The following is a 25,857-nucleotide window of genomic DNA, read 5'->3' as shown; positions in this document are numbered from 1 at the left end:
TAAATGCTGGTTATTTAGTTACTGGTGTTCTAATTCTTCCTGAGCACGAGAGAGACACATGGCAATTGTGAACTAAATGCTAGTATTAAACCTGGATTGAAAATCTGGAGAAAATGAAGCCTTGCCTTTGTAACTTCCTCTACAGAGGACAAACAATAGACCCTGTGACATTTGAAATAAAAGTTTTGCAGTGGAAGTCAGATTTTGAGTGGCATCCAATCAACAGCAGAGATGTGAAATAGCAAAACCCATAAAAACAAATAGGCTGTTAATATAATATGCTTCTTCAAAAGAATACAGCCTGTACTGGGATTTTTTTAAAAGGAACCATCTTTCAAGTAACTATAAAAACTAACACTTCCTGTGTTTAATCATGAGATAATTATCAAGTCCACTTGTGATGGCTCTTCATATTTTAAGCAAGTATGTTGCATTTAGTTAGATACATATTCAAACAATTTCAGCATGAAGAGAGGAAATTGTTTAGCAGACATTGCAGTACACAAATTTCAGTTGAGGCATCAGAAAATGTGTGCTTTCCCTACAGTTTAATGTTGGGGTGATGCAAGAATTCTGCACTCCATTGAGAAAACACACATTAACCATTCCAGCTTCCTGGTTCTATCCCTAAAATTGTCATTACTTTTGCTCACAGTGCTGAGAAGTATCCTGCCACTGTTACTTTTTGACAGGGCTGAGGTGAAGCTTGTAATCCTAATCAGTTGGATAATTTTCTTCTCAGATCTGCACAGTGGATCAAATATTCATCTTTTCCTTCAGGTGTGGGGCCCCTACTGTGCCTGGCTGGTGTTTCAGGCATGTAAGGAGTGAATATTATTGAAATCAAGGTCTGACTTGCAAATGAACACGTGTGTGTAATTACCACTGATATGGAAGGCAGAAATACAGTGTGAATATATCTAAATTGCCAGTGAGGAAATTCTACACCACCATTTTTTAATCTACCTGGAGAGAAGGAATCTCTTGAGGTTGTGGAAAGGAAGTATTTCTGTCTTACATGGGTGTTAGTTCATCTGTTTGACAAAGGTATTTTCACAGATGCATGAGTGGTAGAGATGTCCAATCCTAACCCTCTGATTTTGATGAACCCACCCAATAGTTAGCTCTTTTCATCTACAAAATAAGGAATTTTTTGCTTCCACAATTTCACTAAGTGAAAGTCAAAATTGAAAAGAAATTGTAGTTCTGGTGACTTACTAGATGATTTTATCCTGAAATGAAATATTAAATCATCAGGCATTTCACAAAACAAGAAGGTCAGACTAATTTTGGCTTGGAAGTGTTGAAACATGTTCTCCTGACACTCTTTGAATGAAACGATGGTTTGACCTTCTACTGCTTAAACACTATGTTTTAGTTGGACTTAAATCTAAACATTTTATTTGAGGTATGATAATTGCATCTTCCTATGGTCTTTGTACACTTCCTCAGACTTGGACTGTGGGCTTTGTTTGCTTGGATTTCCCAAGAGCTTGAGTTTCACAGTCAGATTGTCTCTCCTGTGGAACTGAACCTCATGAAAATCCAACAAGATCATTCAGCACAGCAGAAAGAGGAGGCCCCCAAAGCCCCACAAATGTGACTGAAAACCAAGGAGTTCAGTTCAGTTTGGGCTTGGAACAACACAGTGTTATTTCAGTTTTCATCAAAAACATGCGATAAAAACTTCAGCAAAACCTTTCTGCAAGGAAACATTTTCCAGTGAGAAATTACTGACAGAAAATTTAGAATCTGCTCAAATACTTGTCCTGTCACTGCATCAGCATGTTCTGAAGATTTTTTAATTATGAAGATACGTTTTGTGCATATATAGTTTAGAAGAGTTGTGAATAATGTTTTAGATCAGATTTCGTGCTGCAAAAGGAGTTCTCCAGTATCAGTGGGAGATGTTTGTTCACTCCCCATTGAGAAAAAATGTTGGATCAGTATATATCTTCACAATCCGTGCACATGATGTTGCTTTTAAAACTTGGGAAGAAAAATTTTTGGGAGTTTTTTTGGTTGGTTGGTTGGTTTTGGTTTGGTTTTTTTTTTATGGGAAGGGACTTTCAATATACTTCTGATGTCTGATGTTGTACAGTTCATGCTTGTTTCACTTCATACAGCTTGCTCATATCCAATAAAAGCAGTGTGTCATGTCCAGATTGTAAAAAATAATACAAAATTACTTCACTAAAGAACTGAGTAACAATCCAGCTAGCAATGTGAAATTGAACTGATTGAATTGCCTGAATATTGGTCATGTGCTGTGTAAGATCAGGAGTCATTTAGCACTGACTTCAGACATCTTTGAACTGCTTGAGTTTATATAGTCATATAGGAGAACCAGGCATATCTCAAGCAAATCTTCAGTTAAAGTTCTTTACATTACTATGCATTCAAATAAGATAAATTTCTAAAAGAATTTTACTGGGTTTATTCTGTCAATGCTAATTTTATTTATTTGCTTAGCATGATCATTATAATAGAAAATCTAACCCATTTATTTTTTCCTTAGAAAATTGCCTTCATGGTAGCACTAGGACTGGTTACAACAGAACATTTGGAAGGTAAGGTGGCATATGTTGATTTACAGTTTTGAGTGAAATCTTTTCTGCTGGCTTCTCTGCCAGAGCACATTACTGAGGATTGTGTTCAGATGGCTTTTGAATCTCTCCAGAGAAGGAGATTCCACAGCCTCTCTGGGCAATCTGTTCAATGTTCTGTTACCCTTCTGGAAAAGAAGTTCTTCCTCATGTTCAGGATGAACTTCCTGGGCATCAGTCTCTGCACCTTTCCTCTTGTCCTGTTGCTGGGTACCATGGAGCACAGCCTAGCCCATGCTCTGATCCCTGAAGATATTTATACACATCTACAAGATTCCCTCTCAGTTTTTCCTTTTCTTGTTCTCTGAAGGGCATGAAAACTGAAAAAAAAAAAAAAAAGAGAAAATGAGATGAAAGGTTATCTTTGCACAGTTGTGCCTTTCAGTCTCACAGTAGTGGGTGACCATACAAGCTCAAGGGGCACAAGGGCTGGCCCTGCAGCCACCAGCCTGCTTGGCACAGGCTGGTATTTGGGCTCACTCAGTCATCATGGTCCTTTAAAAGATGTTAAGATCTGGAAGAAACAGTGAAACAAAAATCCTGCAAATGCTCTGACTGCCACTGATCTGGTTAATGGATCTGTGAGGTTCAAAGATGTTTGCCCAGATATGCACCAAGTGCTCTCTGCTCTCTCCCGTGTGACAGGCTTTCATTTTTGAGTGGATTGTCTGTCACCTCTAGAGTTCCACAGAATAATATGTAAAATAGTGGTGAAAATCTGGCATTTGTTTTTTAAGATTTTACTTACTTAAGACTACATCTCACAAAGAATTCCTTCCCTCCCTTTTCCCCACTTAGCCAAAAACTTAACAGACTTCCCATCGAATCCTGTGTTTGCATGAGAGCATCTAGCATGTCTTCTCAGGCTCCTGAATATGACTTCAAACAAATATTGCACCTAAGCTAAAATCAACACCACATCCTTTTCAGTTTCCTTCTCCAACCTTCAAAACATAGCTTGCAAAAATTAGCAGATTTGTCTCTTTCTTTGCCTCAGCTTTGTTGTTCTGAAATTAGAGATGAGAGGGGGAAAAAAAGAGTTTGTTTAGCAAATTTGCCAGTGGCATGAGACAAGTTGGGGTGGCAGAATTGTTCTCATGGGCAGAGATGATGCAGCTGTTTTGAAGAAAAGATCTGCACCCTGATGGTTTTAGCTACAAGCTCAGCTACAACAAGTTGGTGTGATTCCACCAGTAAAAGGAGAGAAAACTGAGATCTGTGTCAGCTGACAGTGATTCTTGATCACAAAAAGTGTTAATGGCAATTGATATCTACCACTCATCCCATGGACCTTAGTAAACAAAATACTTAGGAATTTCCAGTGCACTGAGTTTAAGTTTTATGTGCTTTAGACTCAGGAACATGCTTAGCTACCTCGCTGTCTCAAGGTATCTACCATTTTTAGCTTGATTTCTTTTTACTAAGATTTCCAGTTCTTTGGTTTTAAGACAAGCTGTGAATTAGTGAGAAAATATATCTGAATTGTAGCGTCTCCTAAGTATATGCAGCAGGTTTCCTGTGGGTCTTGTTTCCATTTTTCAGTGTTTTTCCTCTTTAAATCTGCATTTTAAAATATAATGTCCCAGTGACTGAGAATTTGAAAGCAGTTTAAAGAAGTTTTAAGCCTTCATAATTTTTAATCCCTTTATGGTCATGGATTGAAATGGAAATCAAAAAGCTACGACGATTTGGGGAAAAGATTTATAATCCAAAAAGTGAAAATGATGATTGCTTCTTGTTTTCTTTGTCTAAGGAAAACAGGACAACATTTGAATTTATGCGGAAATAAAAATTATGCTTACAACAGAGAGGACTTAATTTTGAATAACTCTATACCCTTTGATTTTATTGAAACTAATTATTTGTGTGGATTTATTGCTTATGTTCAAAATGCCAAGCAGTGTTCTTCTCTGTTCTACACCAAATGTGGAGATGCTCATTTTAAACCAAACTGCTACAACACTCACCATGCAGAATCAATTCTTGACGATAAATTCACATTTTATATTTCTACTAGCATTAAATAAATGGTTCCAGCCAAGAGCTATTTACTATGGAAAGGATATTTTTTCATCAAAATTGGTGGTTACAATTGTCAGAGATTTCCTTATAGCTTTCACATGCTAAAGGTTATTATTTTACTGTGTCATGTTTACTGTTATCAGTCATTGCTATTTATCAGAAGCAGTGGTCATTACGCAGTTCAGTTTATTTTAAAACTTCTAATTATTTATCAATTTCACATTTTTGGAATTTAACTCTATCAAGATTGGATCATTAAATGCTTATTCATTTAGTATCTCTAATTCACAGTGTTACAGTTTTTCTTAATTTTATTCATTAATTTTCTGGTGATGGGCTGTGATCCACTTATATGTGTATTTCTCTATCTGCCTAGAAGTATTTTCCACACAAGCATTCCCTACCTGGGGAAAGAGCTCAGTTCTGCAGAGCCTGAGTGTGAGGCATCTTTACCAGTAAATGAACACAGCTGCTTCCACTGACTGACAGTCTGCAAGGTGCAGCTTTCCCTGAAGAAAATTCCCATCACAGGCTTCATAGAATGACCATGCAGAGTGTTTATTGGTGAAGGCAGCACCTCACTGGAGTCTGGCCTCCAACATAAAGCTGTCTTTAAATTCATCCATCTTTGTCAAATGTATTACAGTTTAATTTTTCCTGTTTGGTTTCTATTTTTTTAATTGATAAACTAAGGAATAAGACAGCTCAATTCTGTGATGCAGTGCATGGTTGTAACTTATTGAATCTCTTTCTCTAGGCTATTAGAAACAACTTTTAGCATTACAATTTTGTTAAAAAAAAGGTAGAAAGCAAAACTTTAAAAGAAGGACCTTTAGTTCAGGTCACTCTAAGAATGCATATCTTGGTCTGTCTAGATTACTGAAATATTTATGATTTCATAAATTGAAACAAATTTAATTTAACTTTATTGCATCCTGTTCTGAAAAGTATGCAATATTTTTTTTAGCAGAAGTGACAAGTAACAAAAGACAGCACACCAGTGTATGATTTTGCTCTGTCTAGGTGTAATTATTGACAGAACCAGTCCACATGTACATAGATGCATTTGTTTCCACTAAAAAAGTGCTCTCCCTCCCTGAGGGCTGCATAGGGCATTGTACATCTTGAGATGTTTCCATTCATTACCCTCTCTCTCTCTTTCTCTCTTTCTCTCTTCTTTTCCATCTATTCCCACTGCTATTACTTTTTGTCCCAGCCAGCTCTTATCTCTGTACCATAGCAATGCCTCTTCCAGACCTGCATTCCAAGCATCTGCCCTATGTGTGATTCAGACACTGCCAGATATTTTCTGTTGCCTTGGTGAGAGCATATACCAAAGAAAATTTCTATTTAACTTGGGACCAAGAAGGACAGAGAGCAACAGATCCATCACTGTCCTTTTATGGGATGCTTGGCCCAGTTACATCCAAAGAAAACTCTGCTGCATTGAATTCTTTGTTTCTTTTTTTGGGCCATTTAAAGTCCCAATCTTGAATCCCTGTGACCACTTCTGGAAGACCAAGCCTGCCCTAACTCCATTTTTTTCTCTGCACTGCCATGGCAGTGCTGAGATGCTGCAAGCCCTGAATTCACTGATAAGGGTCCTGAGCCTGGCTGCAGGAGCCACAGCTCCAGCTCACACTGCTGAGACCAAGGAAAAGAGTCAGCTGAGGGCCAATTCCTGTTTTATGGCTGCACCAAGGCTCCTCAGTTGTGACATCTCTGTTACCTTTGGGTCTTGAGAGCTTTTCCCTTAGGAGAGCTGTCACTGGCATCAAGAACAGCACTGCTTTTTTGTGGCTTTGAGAGGCCACTGGATGTAGCACTCACCCTGCTGCTGAGGCACCATTCCCTTTAGATGCTTTCAAAGAGCCTGGGAGCTTCAGGATGGATATTTCAGCATAGACACATGAGCATTTCATAGGAAATATTTTCACAGTAGGACAGAACTGTTTCCCAGACAAGATCCTGTGTTTTGGAGTCTGCATAGCCTGAATGATGTTAATGTGATGTTACAGTGGTTACAGCCAAAGCACTTATCTCACATCCTAGTGCAGCTTCAGATCGCACATTTCTTGGTGGTGAGATTCTGTGCAGCCCCTTGAGTCACATGGCAGCTTGTGACTGTGCTATTTCAAGTTCCCTAGGGGAAGACACCTTCTGAACATGAGAGATGACATGTCCCTGTGCCATAGGAAGACCCAGCTAGTAGTTACTCTCCTTGTCCATGTAGTTTCCTTCTGATGCATCCATCACCAAGCACAGTGGCTTACCCAATACTCTTTCGTGAAGGGAAAGTTTTAAATCCATTCTTGGAAGTTTTAAATGCAATCTTGGAAGTTAGGCCAGTACAAAACCCATATAAAGTGTTGGCCTCATCTTCAGGGACACCTTGTCCAAGACATGACCAAAAATACTGACACCCTGTACTGTAACAGTGCTTAAAATAGTATATGGGAATGATCAACACTTGAAAAGGTGCTGAAAACCAGAACTAAGTGCTGGGGATCCAGTCTCCAAGTATATAAACACCCTGAAAGCTCACCTGTATCTTACTGTTGGATTACAGGTGGGAGATCTTGCTCAGTACCCTGAAGGCCATTTTCTGGTGCTGAGTGTGTTTTGAGATAGACCTCTTCAGCTCAGATATTGAGGAAAGACACCAGACCTCCTGGATAATCAGATGGTGTCCTGAGTTTCTGTTGGGTGGGCTCCAGGGCCTCTGGGCTGAAGAGAAGATCCTCCTGCCAGTTCCTCTCCTTCTGAGATAGAGCAAGACAGAGCAGAGGTATCACCGCCATGGGGGCATTTAGACTACCCTCTGGTACCTCAGCACAAAGTCTGAGCTTTACTTTACAATATTCGCATACAATTTGCCACATATTTATTTACCTTAACATATTCTATTTTGGCATAGAGCACACACTTCATGTCATGGGATGGATGCTGTAGCTCTCCTTGCTAAAGTGTGTCTGGGGTTTATAATCAAAATAATGGGCTCTAAAAGACATGCTTGTAATAATCTCAGCTTTCTGAACTGACGTCAAGAGCTGGAGAAGGAAATTCCATATGATGTAAATGGAATCTTGGCTCAGATCAAAGTACGTTAAACCTACAGATTTCTGTGGCTGAATAATCTGCTCCATCTCTCTGTGTTTACAGAGTTGTGCGCATGGCTGGTGGTTGCTAAACACAGTCCTCAGCATGTGTCATCTTCAATAGGTGTCACCATTTAGTGGAAGGGAGTTGTGGAAGTTTAGTGGAAGCAAGAAATGGGCTGCAGTCCAAGGAGCCCATCTGTGTGCTGGTGTTTGCAGTGACACAAACATGCACATATGACTCCTAATGACATTTTGCAAGCTCAGGATTATGAAGTTGTATTCTGGGTGGATAAATCATCATACCCTGGTTGGAACTGAATCCAGCTGTGCCGTTTCAACTATGCTTTTTCTAACCTCCATGGAGGAGAGTACTTTGAGGTCTCTGATGATGCTTGCTGAATATGTGTCTGAAGAGATCATAATAAAATTCTTGTAGAGCAGCAGAAGTCTACCTTGAAGGAAGAAAAAAAATTAAAAATGCCTGTGAATCTCACAAGGAAAAGCTTAATGATATCAAACCTTGAACTGCAGCAAATATCAATGCTGATGCAACCCAATTATACTTTAGAAAATGAAACAGAACACAAAGCTCAAGGGGCTGAGGGTAAGATCATTTTGCTTAACAAGTCATATCTACATTTTTCCCTGATGAATGAGAAATTCACAGTTCATGTTCCTTTCCATGGTTACAGAAATCCAGAGCAAGCGTCAGGAAAGAAAGAGAAGAAGCACAGCAAATCCAGCCTACAGTGGACTCTTGGAAACAGAGGTACTTCATCATTCACTTTTTATACCACAGTTCCATTTCATATCAATAAAAGGTCTAAGTGTTTCTTACTACAAAAATGTATGTGAATGCAGAACCACAGCTACTTGTAAAGAGATCCTGATGTAGAAAAGAAAGAAAATATCTCAGTGGCTAAGCAACAGGTTTTCACCACACAACATCACTTGCTCCAAACTAGAATTCATCTTAGTTTTAATAAAGTCCAAGAGAACTAAATTAATGTGGGACCTAATTACTCTTTTATCTACAAAGGCAGTCCCTTTAGATCATAACTGAAGTTACGAAGTGCTGCATTATGTTCAAATGTGCATTGCTATTTCTCTTTTCTTATGTGCCAAACAATAAATTCTCTAATATGCCATATAAAAATAATAATAATAATCATCATCATCATCATCATCATCATCATCTTTGCTTTTTTTAATTTGTGGCATTCATAAAAGGGGTATGCTGATTTAAGAATCAGTGTGGTCTGCAGAGGGTATAGAAATCTGCATAATAAATATAATAATGCATTATTAAAAATAAAATGCTCTGGATAATCTCTGTTGCCTGTTACACTTACACTATTGCATTTATAGCTGTATCACAATTGGTCCTGCCTAATATTGGATTGCAAGCTTGGTATAAAAGTAGCATATAAATAGGCTTAACATTTTATGGATTTTTTTTCTTTGTTTCTAAACAAACATATATGCATTTATTCAGCTAATTAAAAGTTCACATTTAAAATTTCAGCACAGTTTGGGTTTACTGTCTGAACTTTCTACTGGGATGAAAGTCAGTTGCAGCCAGCTCTCCATTTAAGCAAGGCCTCTCTGTGTTCTGAGTCCTCTAAGCCTAAAGAAAGTGACTGTTCTTTATTTAAGCAAAAGTGATGCAGAATTTCTGGTATGCCAGTATTTCAGATTTCTGTCTTCGTTGGCAGATAGCAAACAGATGAGGCTAAGAAACACACTGCTGCAATCAAACTGCTGAGTTGCTTGATTGTTCTTTTTTTTGGAAGCATTGGAGATTTTTATACTCCAGAGCAGCTCTGGGCACTTGAGTTCTTCAGAATTCCTCAACTATTTATTTTCAGTGCAAATACTGATGTCCATATGTGCAGTATTTACCACAGTAGGAACTTTAGCCTTGCTAGCATTAAATCTGTAGCTCTTTAGACATTTTTGTCCTGATTATTAAAATATTTGCAGCAGAGTTTTGTGGCTGTAGCCAGATTGGTGTTTGTGGCAAAATCTGTTACCTTGGATGGGGGGAAGTGGAGATGGCCTAGGTCTACTGCACCCCTAGTTCATGTTTCTCATCATATCTATTCTCAAAAGCATATGCTTGAATGAAGGATGGCATGGAGAAAGAAGTGTCTGTGAAGGACTCCTGTGGCTGATCAGCTGTGTCCTCATTAGGAGCTGTCATTAACTACTGACCATGGGGAATGTCATTCAAGTAAAATGGAGGCAGATGTTTTTTCTCTAATCAATTAGCTGCTCAGACTGGTTTGCTAATCAGGGAGTTGAGGTATTGGTGGCATTTCAGGCATTTTGGTGCAGTTTAATTTAGTCTACTGAATGATCTTTAATTCATGATTGTTTAAATTGAAATTGCATATAAATTAGACCTTTTATTTGCCAACACCCCTCAAAATGGCAGGAGTTCAGCATTTGTAGTGGTGATACTAACTTTGCAAAAATATGATCATGGCCTTTTGTCTTCACTTGAATGGTGTGCTTTTTCTTCTCAAAGCTTTTTTTGTTAAAAAAATGAGATAACATTTTATTTTCATAGCCTCAGTAGCCTTTTTTTTCATAGGAAAGGGTTACATTTTGGGCTGATTAATTTTTGAATAAAGAAACATCTATTCAAAGTTCATTAACAGACTGGCAGGCACCCATCTATAAGAGAATAGTTGGTTCACCACAGAATAAGAAATTTAGTAGCAAAACCCCTCTAATTTTCTTCCAAGCTGAATGTGACAACATCTAATGGAGGAAAATGGTGCAGTTTCCAGTCCTGCTGCACAAGCATTGGATGGCTCAGAGGAGCAATTTGGGGTTGTCCAGACTATTAATGAAGCCAGGCTTGCTATTGACCACAGCTTGTGCCATCAGACAAGGCTGGCCATGGGCTGAATTAGATGAATTAAACATCTCAGACAGGTTTTCAGTGCTCTCTGTCTGTAAGTTTGGTGATCTCAGCAGGTTGAAATCACTGCCAGCTCCTCAAGGTCCTGCACAGTCACTTCTGAAAGGGAAATATTTTGCTAAGGCCCTCACTTGTTGCTTGCAAATGCAGTATGTTCCTCTGAACTGTAGGCAGATGTCACAAAGGTAGTAGTGGTTTTCCTGCTGGTGAGAAATCCATCACCATTTCTATATATGCAAATAAAAATAGGCATCTATATATATGCCTGCAGGTTTTTGAAGAAAGAAACATCCATTCAAAGTTCATTAGCAGACTGGCAGGCACCCGACTATAAGAGAATAGTTTGTTCACCACAGAATAAAAAATTCAGTAGCAAAACCCCTCTAATTTTATATATATATAATAACCCAAAATGTAACCCTTTCCTATGAAAAAAAAGGCTATTGAGGCTATGAAAATAAAATGATATCTCATATTTTCAGTGCATATATATAGATGAAGGTGAGAAACCCATCACCATTTCTATATATGCAAATAAAAATGTCATCTCACAGCAACAATTTTCCCTTATGGACATTGTTGGGCTTGGAGTTAGTTTTGCTGTAGTCTTGCTCTTACCAGCCAAAGCAATGTATCCTGCAACCCCATCAATAACATTCACAATTTGTATTTCTCACTTCTTAATAAAATCTAATACACAATAAACTGCTGTATGAAAAACTTGTTAGAAAGCTAAATCATGCAACTGTTTGTCTGGCTGTGTCAGTGGTCTCTAAGTAGCTTTTGGAGAGCTGGTTAGGTGTGAGGTAAGCCCATGCAGATTGAAAATGTGAAATGTAAGAGACAACCAGAGCACTGCAATGACATGGGGGTTGGTTTCTTTTCCCTTGTAGAGGAAACGCCTTGCATCGAATTATTTGAATAACCCATTGTTCCTTTCAACGAGAGGTAAGCATATTTTTAAATGAATATACTACTCTTCTAACGATGTGTTAAAAATTTATTAGTAGGATTTCATATGAGTTACTGTTAGGATACCACAGGGCAGTACTTTGTGTAATGCCCCTGTATTTTTTAATGTGGAGTGAAAAGAAATTGTTTGCCTGCTAAAACAATGAAAGGGTAAGCCTAAAGGTCACAGTTCTGTAGAGATGGATCCAAAACGTCCGCAATCTGTGGAAAATCTGATCTCTGGCACTGTTTTGGTTTGAAAAGACAGGTGTCTGCTAAAGAAGGCAGGAGCCTGCCCTGAAATGGAGAATGTAAACCCCTCCCTCTGAATTATTATAATATTGAAATTAAAGGGTTCTCAGGCAAAGATATGGGACTAGGAATAACAGTTCTTTCTTAGGGGGAAAAAATAGAAATGCAGTAATACAAAACAACACTGACTGAGTAGAATAGGCCCTGACACCGTGGGTGTTGGTAGGAGTTGGTAGCCACCATTCAATGGTGGCTGCAGTCCTCCTGCAGTGACAGATGTGGTTCTGTTGGAGCAGTGATCCTGTAGAATGATGGAGTTTTCTGAAGATCCAGTGGTGCTGTAGATGGGCCTGGTCTTCCTCTGGGAATCTAGTGGAGGAGAAAGCAGCTCCTCTGGGAATCCAGCAGAAAAGGCTGATTGTGGTGTTCTAAATCTCAGATTATATCCAGGTAGGAATGCTTGGCTCCTCCCCCTGGGCAGAGCATCTCATAATGGGATTGTGTAATTTTTATTAGTTATACAGTGAGACTTAATGGCTCATTAACAGACGATATTTCTTGGAGGGAGGCTTGATTATGCAGGAGATAAAGAAAACTGCCCCACCTGGTTTTAATGGTTGGCCCAATTAACAGAAGATAACTGCCCCACCTCTAACAGATGGCAATAGATTACACACCCCCAGACACACCTTGCAACCTAAGACAGGCACTTTAAGCATCATGCAGTGAGAAAACTGATTGAAGAAAGTAGTGTTGCCAACCCCAAGTACTTAAAAATACATATTAAAAAATAATTACTATTTTAGGCTTTTCATTTGCCTCTTCCCACCAGCTTTAAGAAACTGCTCTTCATCCTCAAGCACCAGAAATTTCCCACAACTTTTGCTTCAATAACAAGGGTTGAAAGCCAGTTTTTCTGATTCCAAGAAGTAGAGTCATAAATCTAGACCTGATGACCTTTAAGATGCCTTCCAGTCTTGTGCTTATAAGAACTTAATACCTGAAACTTAGTAGTAAATGCCTTGAGAGTTAACAACTCAGACGAGCCATTTGGGGATGCTGATGATTAGCTCATGGGTAGAAGCACATTTCAGGAAAAAATGTGCAACACAGAGAAGACAAAGAGTTGGGACATGTGAGGTGAAACACAGGGAATGTTGAGTACAGTTTAATTCTTCAGACAAGACCCATGTACTCTTTTAAGGAAGAAAGTGAGAAACTTGTGTTTCAGAAGAGGAAACGAAGCCAGTAAAGAAATTTGATTCTCTCCTTGCCCTTGTTTTGCCTTTATAACTTTTTCTCTACTAAGTTGCATTAGAGGTAAGGGCAGAGAGACCTTTTTTTAAGTTAAATATTATTTCGGTATTAGGAGCATTTGCAGGGGTAATTATAATTGAGACATGAAGTTTTGACATTTTTCTCAGTATTTGCTTGATCTCACTGTCAAGTGTCATGATTAATGCTTGAGATTCACCTTTCTGCCCCTGCCTTGACTTCCTGCACCACAGGAGCACCGACTGAAAGGCAGCAGTGCTTCTCTCTGCCCTCAAAATTCCACATGCCAGATACAGACACTTGGCCTAGTTACCATATGCATTACTTTACTTACCTCTAATGCATTGGGTCTCTGAGGACAGGAGAGGTTATTACAGTAATGTGAGCCCCACTGGAAAGAATATTATTCCTGGCTTAGTTTTATATTCAAAATTAAAATTGTAATAGGTAATAGGTTGTTTGTCTTATCATAGCACTTGTTTTCCCCATGTAAACACGTGTGAGAAATCAGAACAGAATGGCATGGTTAGCAAGGTGTGCCTCCAGTCCCTGGGTGGGTTTAAGTTAGGTTTTGATATCTCTGACCTTCTTTCATTACATGTTTCTCATTTTATTTGCAAGGAAGTAGGCAAGTGACAGATATCTACTGTTGCAGCTGTCTCAGAGCTTCCTGGAAATCAGCATCCTCTCTCCTTAATCATTGTTTCCTCTTTGAGTCCTGTCTCTTTGGTTTTTCCAGAATCCAGAACACCTGCTGGAGTTCTGCACATTCTGAGAATGTTGAGATGGACTTCTTTATAGCAGAATTCCCCACCTCTGCAAGGATATTTTTGGCACCAGCCCTGTTTTGCTGGATGCTGTGCAAGCACTGAGCAGAAGGCAGGTGCTGTCCCAGATTGCTTGGCTCTGCAGTGATGCAGTTCTCCAGCTTCAGTGCAGAGATGGCTGCCCTTCTCTCATAAAACACTCCTTTAAAAATATTGTCTTCAGTTTAATTTTTCAGCAACTAGAAGAGGGAAGTGAACATGTTTTAAGAAGTTTAAAACTTTGTAGCAAAAGTGAGCTGAAAAGACAAACAAACAAGCTGGAAAAAAAAATCCCCATGATTTCAAGGAAGTAATTTTCATTTCTGGATAGACAAAAGAGGACAATTCTTGTAAATTTTGATCAAAATGTTAATTGATCAGGATTGATTTAAATGAAAATGTCTTTTTGGAAATGAGGTCACATCCCCTGACATGTATCATTTGTACAAAAGATTCATCAATTATCAAGCCTTTGTTTGTCTGAATAACATTTATATCCCCTGAGTAATCATGGTGTCATACAGTGGTGGACCTTTGTGTGTGTATTTTTAGATATGATGTAACATCTACACATTTTATTAGTCTGTGATTATTTATGGACATCATTGCCAAAGTATACTAGAATTCTTGGGAGAGAAATTTATGGAAGAAAAAAATCTATCAGAGGCTGTTAAATATAAAAATGAAGATGCAAGCTCAGCATTAGGGAAGCCATAAACTGCCAGCATTGGAAGGATGCTTCTGTAATTACTTAGTGTTTGCCCTGTTCCTGCACTCTGCAGGCATGGTATCAGTTTGGTTGCCTCCACTTTAATCCAAAGAAATCCCTGTCCACTAAGTGTTTTTCACTGGGACAGCATGCTCCAGCCCCTTTAAAGAACCCAAGCAAACAGCTGGATCCATGCCAGGGCCATATTAGGCTGGATATCAGGGAAAGGTTCTTCCTCCAGTGGGCTGTCAGGTACTGAACAGGTTCCCCAGGGTCTGGTCACGGCCCCAAGGCTGCCAGAGCTCCAGGGGACTTTGGACAATGTTCTCAGGCACAGGGTGGGATTGTTGGGGTGTCTGTGCAGGGCCAGAGGCTGGACTCAATGATCCTGATGGCACCTTCCAGCTTAGGATAATTTGTGATTCTATGAAATCATCAGTGGAAATTGCAACACACTGTGCAGTGTCCATAAAGCTCTTCATTTTTTCTGGCTTTTGGTTTTTTTTACCAAAATGTGTTGAATTCCACATTTTTTTTTTATGGAAGGCTTGGCCTGCTTTCTGGCGAGCTCTATTGGTTCTTGTTCATATCAGGTTGTGAATACAATCAGTACAGACTCAGTTCATCCAAAGGTCACTGGTGTTCTGGGTGGGAGTAGTCTGATGAGAAGGACTTGGTCCTACAGGAGCTGACCATTTTGTTCAGGAATCAGCTCAACATTTAAATCTGTGTTAAACAATTAGTTGGAGGTTCCCATTTCATACTCCACATTAAGGGCATTGCTGGTTCAGGGCCAGCCTTTTCAACACCCAGCATGCTGTGGTCCTTCAGGAAGACTTTTTGACTACTGGCATGTGGAGAGGAGCTCTGCTTGAAAATTTCTGAAAATTTCAAATGCTATGACCTTTTAGCATCAGACCTTTGGACATGGGATTCCTAGAATGTACATTTTTAAATTTCACTGCTTGCTGTTACATTCTTTACTGCCTGCATTAATTTTGGCAATGTCCTGATCTCCTATGCCACATCTTGATTAAAGTTACTCCCACAGCTGAGAACTAGCAACCACTGCAGCAATGTATTTTCCACTGATCTGTTTTCTGCCCTTCTTTTACATGCTAGCAAATGAGGATTCATTCTGGAAGGTATGTGTGGCAAAGTCTGTCTATTAGCAGGTATCTTTCTCATCACTGTGTATTCAGTGCTTGCCTCTGATTATTGTAGTCACTCTCAAGGTACCTAATTGCAGTATTCTCTTTTCCCACTTAACCAAATCTTTGAGTCCCTAAGCTAGAATTTTAAAGAGATGAACTCTTGGGCTTTCACATGCAAGGTTTGAGTTTAGTCCCTTTGTTGACTCCACTGATTGTGAAATTGCTAGTCCAGATTTATGAGTTTAATGAAAATTTGATAAGAAAAATGAGTAACCATTCTACTTCATAAAGATTAAATCTTCTTACTTTGGGGTTAAAATTAAGATTCTTTGAGCAGGTAGTTTATAAAGACTAATATTTTGGAGAGTGATTTTTTGACAGGACTGGTTTAGAATTCAGGATACAAGCCTGACTAAAACTGCTGTGAAACTTTTTAATTACTATTCCAAAAAATGAAAGCATACTTTTGGAATTGAAAAATATAAAATTACTACTCTTCTTCCTAGAAAAGCAGTAGGAAATTTTTTTTTGTAATGGTTCACAAGGCATGAGAGTTTCAGAATCAATTTCTCCTTTATTAAAAGGAGTAATTAATATTGCCACCAGATTAGCATAGCAATCTACTCCATGACATTGTAACTTTGTTGATGAGTTTTAATTCATGTTGTGTGTTGCTTCACACAAAGCACTAATCAGTCTCGTTGGAGAAAGATTGTCAGAGCAAGTCTGAGCAGAGACCAATTAGTGCCAGGGAGAAGGAGGCCAGAGGAGTTCACAAAAGAGGGTTTATAGCCCAAGGCTGTGCTCCAGCTTCCTGTTTCCCCAGCTGCCCTTTGAGGCAATGGGAATGAAACATGGAACTGTGCTTCTTCCTCAGAACCCTTTTCCTTTATGCTTCCCTCTGCTTTGGGCATGACAGACAAGTGATGCCACATTAACTCTGATGCAGAGCCATGCAGGGGGATACATGTGTTGTAATAACACACTGGCAAAGAAAAAAGTGAAATAATTCCTCTATCACAATCTGGCTATATTAGTCGACTCTCTCCTGTGTTTGATTAGTTGGGTTTTATGTTTCTGTTTCACTTTATATAACTTGCTTCTGGGCCATTTGTTGTTTGTATTTGTTGCTATCATATATCTATTATTTCTGTCTTCTGTGTCTGTCAGGGTCCTTTTGACAATTAGATTTCGTGTTTGAAGGAGCCTGTCTGCTGCAGTAGAGGCTTTGAATGCTGTGTAGAGAGAAGTTCTCAATGGATTGACTTTACCCAGGGCACCCTTCTCTTGCAGAACGAGATCCATCACGATGAGCACTGCACTGCTTGCAAGCGTGGAGTTAACTTGCAGCCCTGTGGCACGTGTCCCAGAGCATATCACCTCAACTGCTTGGACCCACCCCTCAAAACTGCCCCCAAAGGGCTCTGGGTCTGCCCAAAGTGCCAACAGAAGGTAAGCTACATGGAGTATGGTGTACCAAGCAGGGAGAATGGGAGACACCTCGGATTTGTGTACCCCTAAGCAAATCTAACCTATGGTCATAGCTCAGTGGACTACATTAGATAAAGAAGTACTGAGGGGCTTTTAGTGCAGTTTGCAGTATTTATTTCTGGTATTTTTCACCATCCTAGAGTTAGAACATACAGGGAGTGCTGTAGCTTGCCTGTAATTGCTAAGAATTGTCCTCTTAAAATATCTCTTCAGCTCCTTTGTTTACAGTGACACCACCAGCATGTAGCCAGACAAAAGAATGTAAATCTAAGAGATGAGGAAGGCAGTGTCAGAAGAAGACACTGTTCACCAGTGTGTCTGAAAGGTGTGAGGAGAAAACTTCCTTTACTTTAAATGACATTTGTTACACATAACTGTTCTTCACAGTTATGTGAGATATGCTAAACTGTCTAGTTGCTGTGAATAATGCTGATTGCACAAGTAAGAAAAAAATTATTAAAACACTAAAGTGTAGATTCTGTGCCACAGAGTTCCTTGTGCTTAACCTTGAGATCACTTTTATGTTCTGGGACAAGGACCCAAGTTCTGGTCCTGCCAATCTGTAAGGCTGGAGCAAACATTAATGCATGTTTTTTTTGGAATCCTAACCATTTATTGTTTCCTGGGCTTATAGGTTTTAAAGAAAGATGACAATGTGCCATGGACTGGAACTCTGGCTATTGTTCACTCCTATGTTACTCATAAAACAGGTAGGGATTAACTCAGCCTCTGACAAGGGATTCCCTGCTCATGATAGCAATGCTGTTTGAGTCCCTAGCTGAAATATCAAATAGAGTTATAATGCTGCCAGGTCTGATGGTGTAGTCATAGGGCCATAAGTGACTGGGGAGGGAAGACTTTTTCTGTCCCCTTCCCCTTGGTCTGCTCCTTTGCTGCCTTCTCTCTGTAAGGAAGTTGAGAGTGATCTCTCAGGAACTTCACTCTCCTGGAGGAAGCTGTCATCAAAGTGGTGCCTTCCCTGGAACAGGGCTGAAAACTGGATTTTGAGGCAGAATCATGGTGAGGCAGAGTCAGGCTAAGCAGAGCCATGTAACTGGGTGTGTACACAATGCCAGGCTGGTGTCCCTGACACCACAGCAACACCAGCTTCTCATTGTTTCATGTGGTATGAAACACTCGACTCATATGCTGTGTGACAGGTCTGCATTGAGCATTGCCCTTTTTTAATTCCCTGTTGCACTCTTACAACAGGCTGTTTGGGGCATTAGATCATATTTGTAAGGAGCTTTATGGAGGTCTGGCACACTTATAATTGTGCTTTTCTGCCAGGGTCACTAACCATTGCCATTCCAAGGGGCTGGCCTCTTCCTAAATACCACTCACATCTTTCTTGGAGACCTCCAGGATCACATGTAGTCTAAGGATTAATTTTAATTCACCTTAAAGGTGCCCTGTACCTTTTGGGTTGTCCTCCTGTGTGCTAAGCATTGACACATGCACAGAATCCCAGAACCTTTTAGGTTGGAAAAGCCCTCCAAGTTCATTGAGTCCAACCTGATCCCTCTTTGTCAACCAGCCCAGAGCACTGAGTGCCATGTCCAGTTGTTCCATGGACACCTCCAGGGATGAGGACTCCACCACCTCCCTAGGCAGCCCCTGCCAATGCCTGACCACCCTTCTAGTGAATAAATGCCTGCAAGCAGAAACTCCAGATTCCTTTGGCTGTACCTGCTGACAAGAGGCTAATGAGACCTTAAACTCACCATACAAAATACCTGCTTCTGCTTTCTGTCCTCAAATGCACAGTACATCCTTTTCTTAACCTCTGCATCCTTAATCTTATTGTTCCACAGTCAAAGAAGAGGAGAAGAGAAAGTTATTAAAGAGGAGCAGTGAGCTGAAGAGTGAGCACAGACAGTTAGAAGAAAAAGATCGACTTCTCAACAGTGCAGTGAAGGTAGGACACCTGATGGGGACACACAGTCTCCTGAAGAGATGTTTATAAAGAATTTAAGCCCCGAAAAAATTGTATTTTGTGGCTAGAAAATGATTCAAGCTCCCAAGCAATAGATTTTCAAGTGTGAATGTGTTTCTTTCTGAGGAAGTACGCGTACATTTTCTTTATGCATGAAAGTAAGCCACTCTGGCAGGCAGAGGAGGAGAAATCACTTGAATTTCTGTGGCAAAACACACACAAACAGAACTCCACAAATAGCCATGGCTGCCTTCCTTGTAGTTGCACCCATAGCTCTGAGGTACCAAATGACTTCAAGGCACTTCCATCCTCTGGGGGAAAAGTTTGGTCACAAGTGTGTCCTCCAGTGGCAGCTGCTTGTCCATTAGCTCAAACCTCTTGATAATAATTAGAAATAACCATCTTTACTAAATGTTGTACCATCTCTCCATGACTGGACATGGACTATTTTGTCTCTCCAAACTCATTTCAAAGCTAAGTGTTGCCTGGAGGTGTCTTACACACAGATTTTGCTAGGAGGAGCTGAATTCAAAGCCTAATTCCTACCCCTCATGGCTGAAGGAACTATCTGGGGCTACCTCCATCCTGAGAGGTAGCTGTTAGTTTGCAGGGCAGCCTCAATAAATATTTGTCACTTCCTTACCCTGGAAAAATCCAAGTGGCAGCTGCAGGAGTAACTGCTCACTGCTTGTTTTACCATTGCAGTTATCCAGAGGGGGCATGTTAAAATATTTATCATGTAAAACAGAGTGGAAGGAAAAGCAATAACATGTTAAAAGGCATCACTGTATATTCCCTGTACATGTGTGTAGCACTAATGGAACCACATGTGTGTGTAATAGGTAGGAGAGTGCAGTGGGCTGAGGAATTTGGAAAAAGAAAAGCTGTGAGTTATCAGGTTGTCAAAATCAGTAAGATTTCTACCTAAGCAGAATCATGTTCTTCCAGTGGGCAACACTGTCTTATTTAAATGGTAATATCAGCCAATGATTATATTTATTGGAAATGTATCCACTTGAAAGAAGAAAATAAATTAAAGGTGTCCCACACAGAGCAATTTCATTCTGACATTTTAATAGAGATTTATGTGAAAAAGATCATTCTCATACATCCCACAGCTGCAATGGTAAAAACAGAACATAATTTATCTTTCATCTGAAATTTCATGTCTCTAACCCAGCCTCTGAGCAGCTCCACACAGTTGCTTTCCAAACAGGTTGATTTTCAAGTGAGCATTTCCCAATTCCCCAGGAGTGGGGAATCTCCACCCCTGGGCAGTTTGGACCAGAGCCAAAGGGAAGCAATCTGCAGAGAAGTAATCAGTCTGGTCAGAATCCTGGGTGCACTGGAAGAAAGAAAACAGGTCTCAGGTATTAGAGGCCACTGTCCCCTTCCATCTTGCAGAGAGACTCAGGGTGTGAGTCTGTCCCTCGCTGAAGAATGGGGTGCTGGATGCAGAAATTTATGGGAGAATTACTGATTATTCCCACCTCTTCTTGGAGAAATGGAGGATTTGGGATGCCTTTGTTTAGCTCCTCCTCTCCTGCCCATTTGCGTGGAGGTTTTTATTTCAAGAGATCACGGGGAGAAATTTGGCCACCCTGAGGGATGAAAGCTTTCTTGTGGGTGCTCTGGTGTAACAGTTGTGTCTTGGAGCAAAGTTTTCTGCTGGAAAAATATTGATATCATGTTCAGTGAGATTAATGGGTCTTCACAGTGCTATTCCCTGGAATGTGTGGCACATATGAAATGCATCCTGGTGAGCATTTATCAGGGCAAGAGTGAGAGAGCTGAGTGGTGCTTTCTGTATTTTCAGTAACACAGCCCTTGCACTCTTGTGCCAGGCATCTCTGTGGAGTGCAGGAGGTGTTCCTGTCTACAGGATGGAGTCAGAAACATCCTCCAAATGCACTTGGCCTGGGAAGGATGTTGTTCCCTCAGACAGCTGCTGCAGTGTGTGCAGCACTGCTGATTGCTCCATTTGTTAAGCTGTGGTTTTGCTTTCCCCGAAGGAGAACATACTTCATTTGAGCAGAATGTGCACCCAAGGCACCAAAGGATGTTTGGAGAGATGTTTGACACCACTTTGAATGTATTCTCAGTCTTTCCTTCTCTCTCCTCTTCTCTCTATTTGACAGAAATGCTTAGAGCTAAAAACCAGCCTGATGGCCCAGCAGAAAGGGACTCAGTCATCACTGGAACGTCTCAAAACCCTCATTAGACTGATACAAAACGAGCAGATGATTCAGGTTACCATGACGACCACCACCACCACCTCCCTGCTCTCCATCCCCTGGATCAAACCCTCTGCTGCCTCTGCTGCCATGCACAAAGCTCTGCAGCCATCGCAGGGCAACAACTGACAGGAGGCGGCTGCGCCAGGAACGAGAAACTTTATGCACAAGAGCAGAGGAGAGGTGAGACTGGAACAAAGGACAGAGGAGCAATCTCAGTTTTGATACACTTAGAGACTTGCAGAGCAGGCAGCCCAGTTTGTAGGTCACTGTGGCACCCACAGGGCAGGTTGTGCTGCGGTTTTGTATTTGCCAAGAACCTTCAGTGCTTATGACATTTTGTTTTGTTATGTTGGCCTTAACGTATTTATGACTGAGGATGAAGCAGAGGAGCATGGCTGATAGAGGAAGCAGGATAGCCTTTTGTGGTGGCAGACAGGCTTTCTGTTCCAAGGGGAGAGGAGTTAGTGAGGGATTAGAGAAGTAGTTGGGCTGAAGGCTATGTGTATTGGGGGGGAATTGGTGAGATAACCAGAAACTGAGCTACTTAGCACTTGACATGGATGTCAAAGGAACAAGTTTGGCCCCATTGGTTCAGGAGACCTGGATATGGGATCTCTGTGACCAGAACAGCATCACGGACACTCACAGAGCCTTGGAAACAAAAGATCTTTTTTTTTTCCATATTATTAGACTTGAGAATTGCAGATATTTAAATAAAGAAACTGTATGAAGTTAGCATTTCTAGTAAAATATTGAAGTATTTTCATGCTGATGCATCTGTATATGCGTTCCAAAATATTTAAAAAATACGACTGTAAAACTCCTTTTGCAGGTCCTTTTTACTTATTTTGCTATCAGTGTCTTTTTCTCATGGAGTTTTTGTGCAAGGTTTAGCATCAACCATAACAGTGGGTACCTTTGACAGTTTGGGTTTCATTTTTTAAAGTGATTATTTTGTGGTTTTCTGTCTTTTTGTTAATTTTGGATTGTTTTTTTAAACAAAAAAGCAAATAAATATTCTGGGTTTTGTTTCTTGTCAGTACAGATAATATGCCAAAAAAATAACCTTTTTGTACTGCATTTTTAAAGATATGCAACATGATTTTTTTTGTTGTTTTGTTTTGTTTGGGTTTTTTTGGTTTTGTTATTTTTTTGTTGTTGTTGCTTTGGGTTTTTTTGGTTGGTTGGTTGGGGTTTTTTGTAGAAATATCTGCTGAAATGGTACAGGGAAAAAAAACTGCCTCAAGGGGTTGTTTCTTAAACTGGAGACTCAGACACAAGACTTCTGGGGGATGGACAGGGCATGGAAAATTAAGAAGGTTTGGGAGGATTTTGTTTTGGGAAACTTGTTTCGTTTTTAACATTTTGTTGGATTTTAGCATATTTGGGAAGTGTTAAGCATTAGCCTGAGAGAATCCCAGTGCACCTGCCTGTTTACTAGCTGGTCTTCCTGATTCTGCAAGGTGCTGCCTGGGAAGGTGCTGATGGACACCCTGCTTTTCTCAGCTCCCACTCCCCTGTGCCATTGTCTCTGTCCCTGTGAGTTCTCCACCAATTAGCGCAACAGGTAATTATGGAAAGCCACCAGAGCAGGACACAAGGCTGGTCCCTCACATCAGCATATCACGTGGTGCCGAATAGCCTTTTTTGTTTTTAATTTTAGAAAATGAACACATGAGGGACTGGCTTTTTCTGTTGTCCAGAAAGCACAAGGTCCCTTCAACCATTTTCACAACTCCGGGAGAAACTGTGCAGTACTAAACAAATCTATTTTAATACACAACTCTCGATTGAACAAGATTTTTATATTCTTTTATTGATGAATAGAGTGAACTAAGTAAAACACAGTTGTTATACATTGGTTAATGTATGCAATTATGCATTCTGAGTGGCTTGCAATGTAGATGTTTTCAGGTTTCATAACTTTTTTTCCTTCTCAGACAAATAAAAAAATAAAGGAAAATTGTAGAAGGTTGAATATGTGAAGAATTTCTGAAAAACTGTCTTCAACTGTTAAAAGTAGTTATTTTGAAAAGGGGGCTGTCCAGTGGATAGTGTGCATAGCAAAAAAAAAGAAGTGTTTGTCTTAAATATGCCAATGTAGTTTTACTTCTTTATGATGCATTAAACTTGACTGAGAATTTCCTGGTATTGTTGTGGTGGTCTCTGCTGCCCAGGGCCTGTTGAGGGATCCCCTCCCTGGCCAGACTCTCCTGGGGTGGGAAGGGGGAAAGAAATTTCTCCACCACTGTGTTGCATTTTCAAACTTAAGCCCTGCAAGAACGAGTACAATACTTTCTGCTTGCTTTCTATCAGGAAGGTGGCCTCTTCCTTGAGGCCACTGTGTCTCCCAGGCAGAGGCACCCTGTCCAGTCCCTTGATCAGCTTCCCACCTCTTGGAATAATTGCCAATCCACCAGACCCCTGGGCTTTCCTTTCACACCTGCACTCTCAGGTGCTCTTAAAATGTGTGGTGACCCTATTTGGTGGAGTAATTTATAAATCACTTTGTAACTGTAGTAAAGAAACAGGGAGAGAGGGTCCTAACAGGGGTTGGCTGGTTTGTGGCTGGTGGGAGGCATGGAACTTCTTCCCAATAAAATTAATCAAATTAAAGCAGAGCGCTGCCATAACTGCATAAAGCCTGCCCCAGTGGCTAGTGCTTATGCAGAGCAGAAACAGGGTTGGGGTTTTCTTGTCAGGGGTAGGGAAAAGGGTATTTTTTTTTGTCTGGGAGTGTGTTGCCTTGTCTTCACCTCCTGGCAGTATTGCTATTTAATTTCAGCCTGCAATAGGCAAGGGAACTCAGCACTGTGCTCCTGCTTCCCCTACAGCTCAGCTGCCCTCTCCTCCCTCCCAGCCCCTGCTACATGGAAGGCAGGCTGATTTTTCCTAACCTTGCTTCCAGTATGAGAAGTGTTAGAAGATTTTTCCTAACATTGCTTCCAGTATGAGAAGACACCTCTCCATCATGGCAGAAAACTCTGCAAATCACAGGTTGTCGTCATCACCATCATCTGTCTGCCACCACCCTAACCTCTAAACTCAGTGCTGTGCTCACAGGCAGGAGCCATTTACACAGCTCTGCATGCTGCCTTGATAATTAATGCAGTTGAAAGAGAGTGCAGCCTTTAATCTTTGATAGTATTTTAAATTGGGGTTTTGGTGCAGATTTGCAGAAGTTATGGTCGCCTCTGTGTTCCTTGCCGTGGTACAGGCATTGTCTTTGAAAAGAACCAGGAACTGCAGGGTTCCCAGCCTCCCTTCCCAAGTGAAAGTTATTTTCACAGCTATGCCAGACTTCACAGCTTCAGGGCTCTTTATTTTACTATGACAGACTGTTTTCTGTGCACAGGACTTTTTCATGCCATAAGTTATCTTGCAGAGGACCTGCTCTGCAAACAGCCATTTGAATGAAGTGTGTTTTCTCCAAGGCTGTCAGTTTTGTATCTGCACCTCTTCAAATGTAATGTCACCTATTCTTCCTCTTCAGTGTCTCTTGCCCTCAGAAATGAGAGGAAAATGAACATTTCTCTCTGTTGGGAAGCAACGCAGAGCAATGCCAGAATGAGCAATTTTTGTGTCAGGATCTCAGATGTCTCCAGGTTTCATACTTTCAGCAAAGAGGCCACTAGGACCTAAACACTCAGAAGTCAGGAAGCAAAGTCAAGACCACTCAATTTTTTTTTAGTATTTTGTTTACATTCAGAGCAGCAATTTTAGCAAGATGTTGGAAGATGCTTTCACAATAACATCAGGCCAGCAAGCAGCTTCTCTCATGGCAGGTTTCTGCGCAAGGATACAACACAAACTACAGCAGCCTGATCAGGAGCTTATTCCACGTGCCAAGCTGTTTTCTAGTAGTTTGATGGCCTATTAGGATCACTTAAACTTTAAGAAGAATGCATTATAAACTGACACATACTTTTTGTTCTGTGTTCTTCATGTCATCTGTAGTTGGAAAGAAAGTCATTATGCTGAAATGAGTTGCAATGGGCACATCAGATAAAATCTACTCACCTTAATCAGGTTTTTCCAACTGCAGCCTATTTTGCTTAGAAAATGAAAGCTGGGTCTGAGATCAATCACTAGAGACTGATGATGCAAACAGAAAATGCCACACTCCCCTGCTGTAAGCTCACCATAGTGAAGATCATCAAAGCAAGACTTGGGATTTATTCCCTTCCTTAAAAAAGCAAACAAAAACGAAATTGTCATGACAGAAAAAAATACTACAAAGCGTACACAGGTTTGCTGTAATACATTCTAGCCAGGGAGAAGGAAAAACAAAAAAAATGATACCACTGCCCTTTGAAGTTCTTGCTTGCATTTGCACTGGCAAATTGCAGATGATTCTTTGCTGTTTAAATGCAGCAAAAATACTGCAC

At 40.4% G+C, this 25,857-nt stretch overlaps 1 protein-coding gene across 4 annotated transcripts in view; it reads left to right on the top strand.

The window, feature by feature from the left end:
- The window catches only part of PHF21B (PHD finger protein 21B), a 142,079-nt gene extending 118,461 nt beyond the window's left edge, over positions 1-23,618 (top strand). For all 4 annotated transcript variants that reach the window (XM_031057062.1, XM_005421031.2, XM_014307037.2 and 1 more), the window contains 8 exons: positions 2,519-2,570; positions 8,422-8,498; positions 11,552-11,606; positions 15,774-15,796; positions 17,099-17,257; positions 17,931-18,006; positions 19,111-19,214; positions 21,371-23,618. In XM_031057062.1, coding sequence (XP_030912922.1) covers positions 2,519-2,570; positions 8,422-8,498; positions 11,552-11,606; positions 15,774-15,796; positions 17,099-17,257; positions 17,931-18,006; positions 19,111-19,214; positions 21,371-21,595 — 771 coding nt within the window. In that variant the 3' untranslated portion in view covers positions 21,596-23,618. The remainder of the gene's footprint in view (positions 1-2,518; positions 2,571-8,421; positions 8,499-11,551; positions 11,607-15,773; positions 15,797-17,098; positions 17,258-17,930; positions 18,007-19,110; positions 19,215-21,370) is intronic.
- The last annotated feature ends 2,239 nt before the right edge of the window (positions 23,619-25,857 follow it).

Source organism: Geospiza fortis, unplaced genomic scaffold, assembly GCF_000277835.1.
Source record: "Geospiza fortis unplaced genomic scaffold, GeoFor_1.0 scaffold10, whole genome shotgun sequence".
Lineage (NCBI taxonomy): Eukaryota > Metazoa > Chordata > Aves > Passeriformes > Thraupidae > Geospiza > Geospiza fortis.
This window is presented reverse-complemented; position numbering and strand designations above follow the sequence as displayed.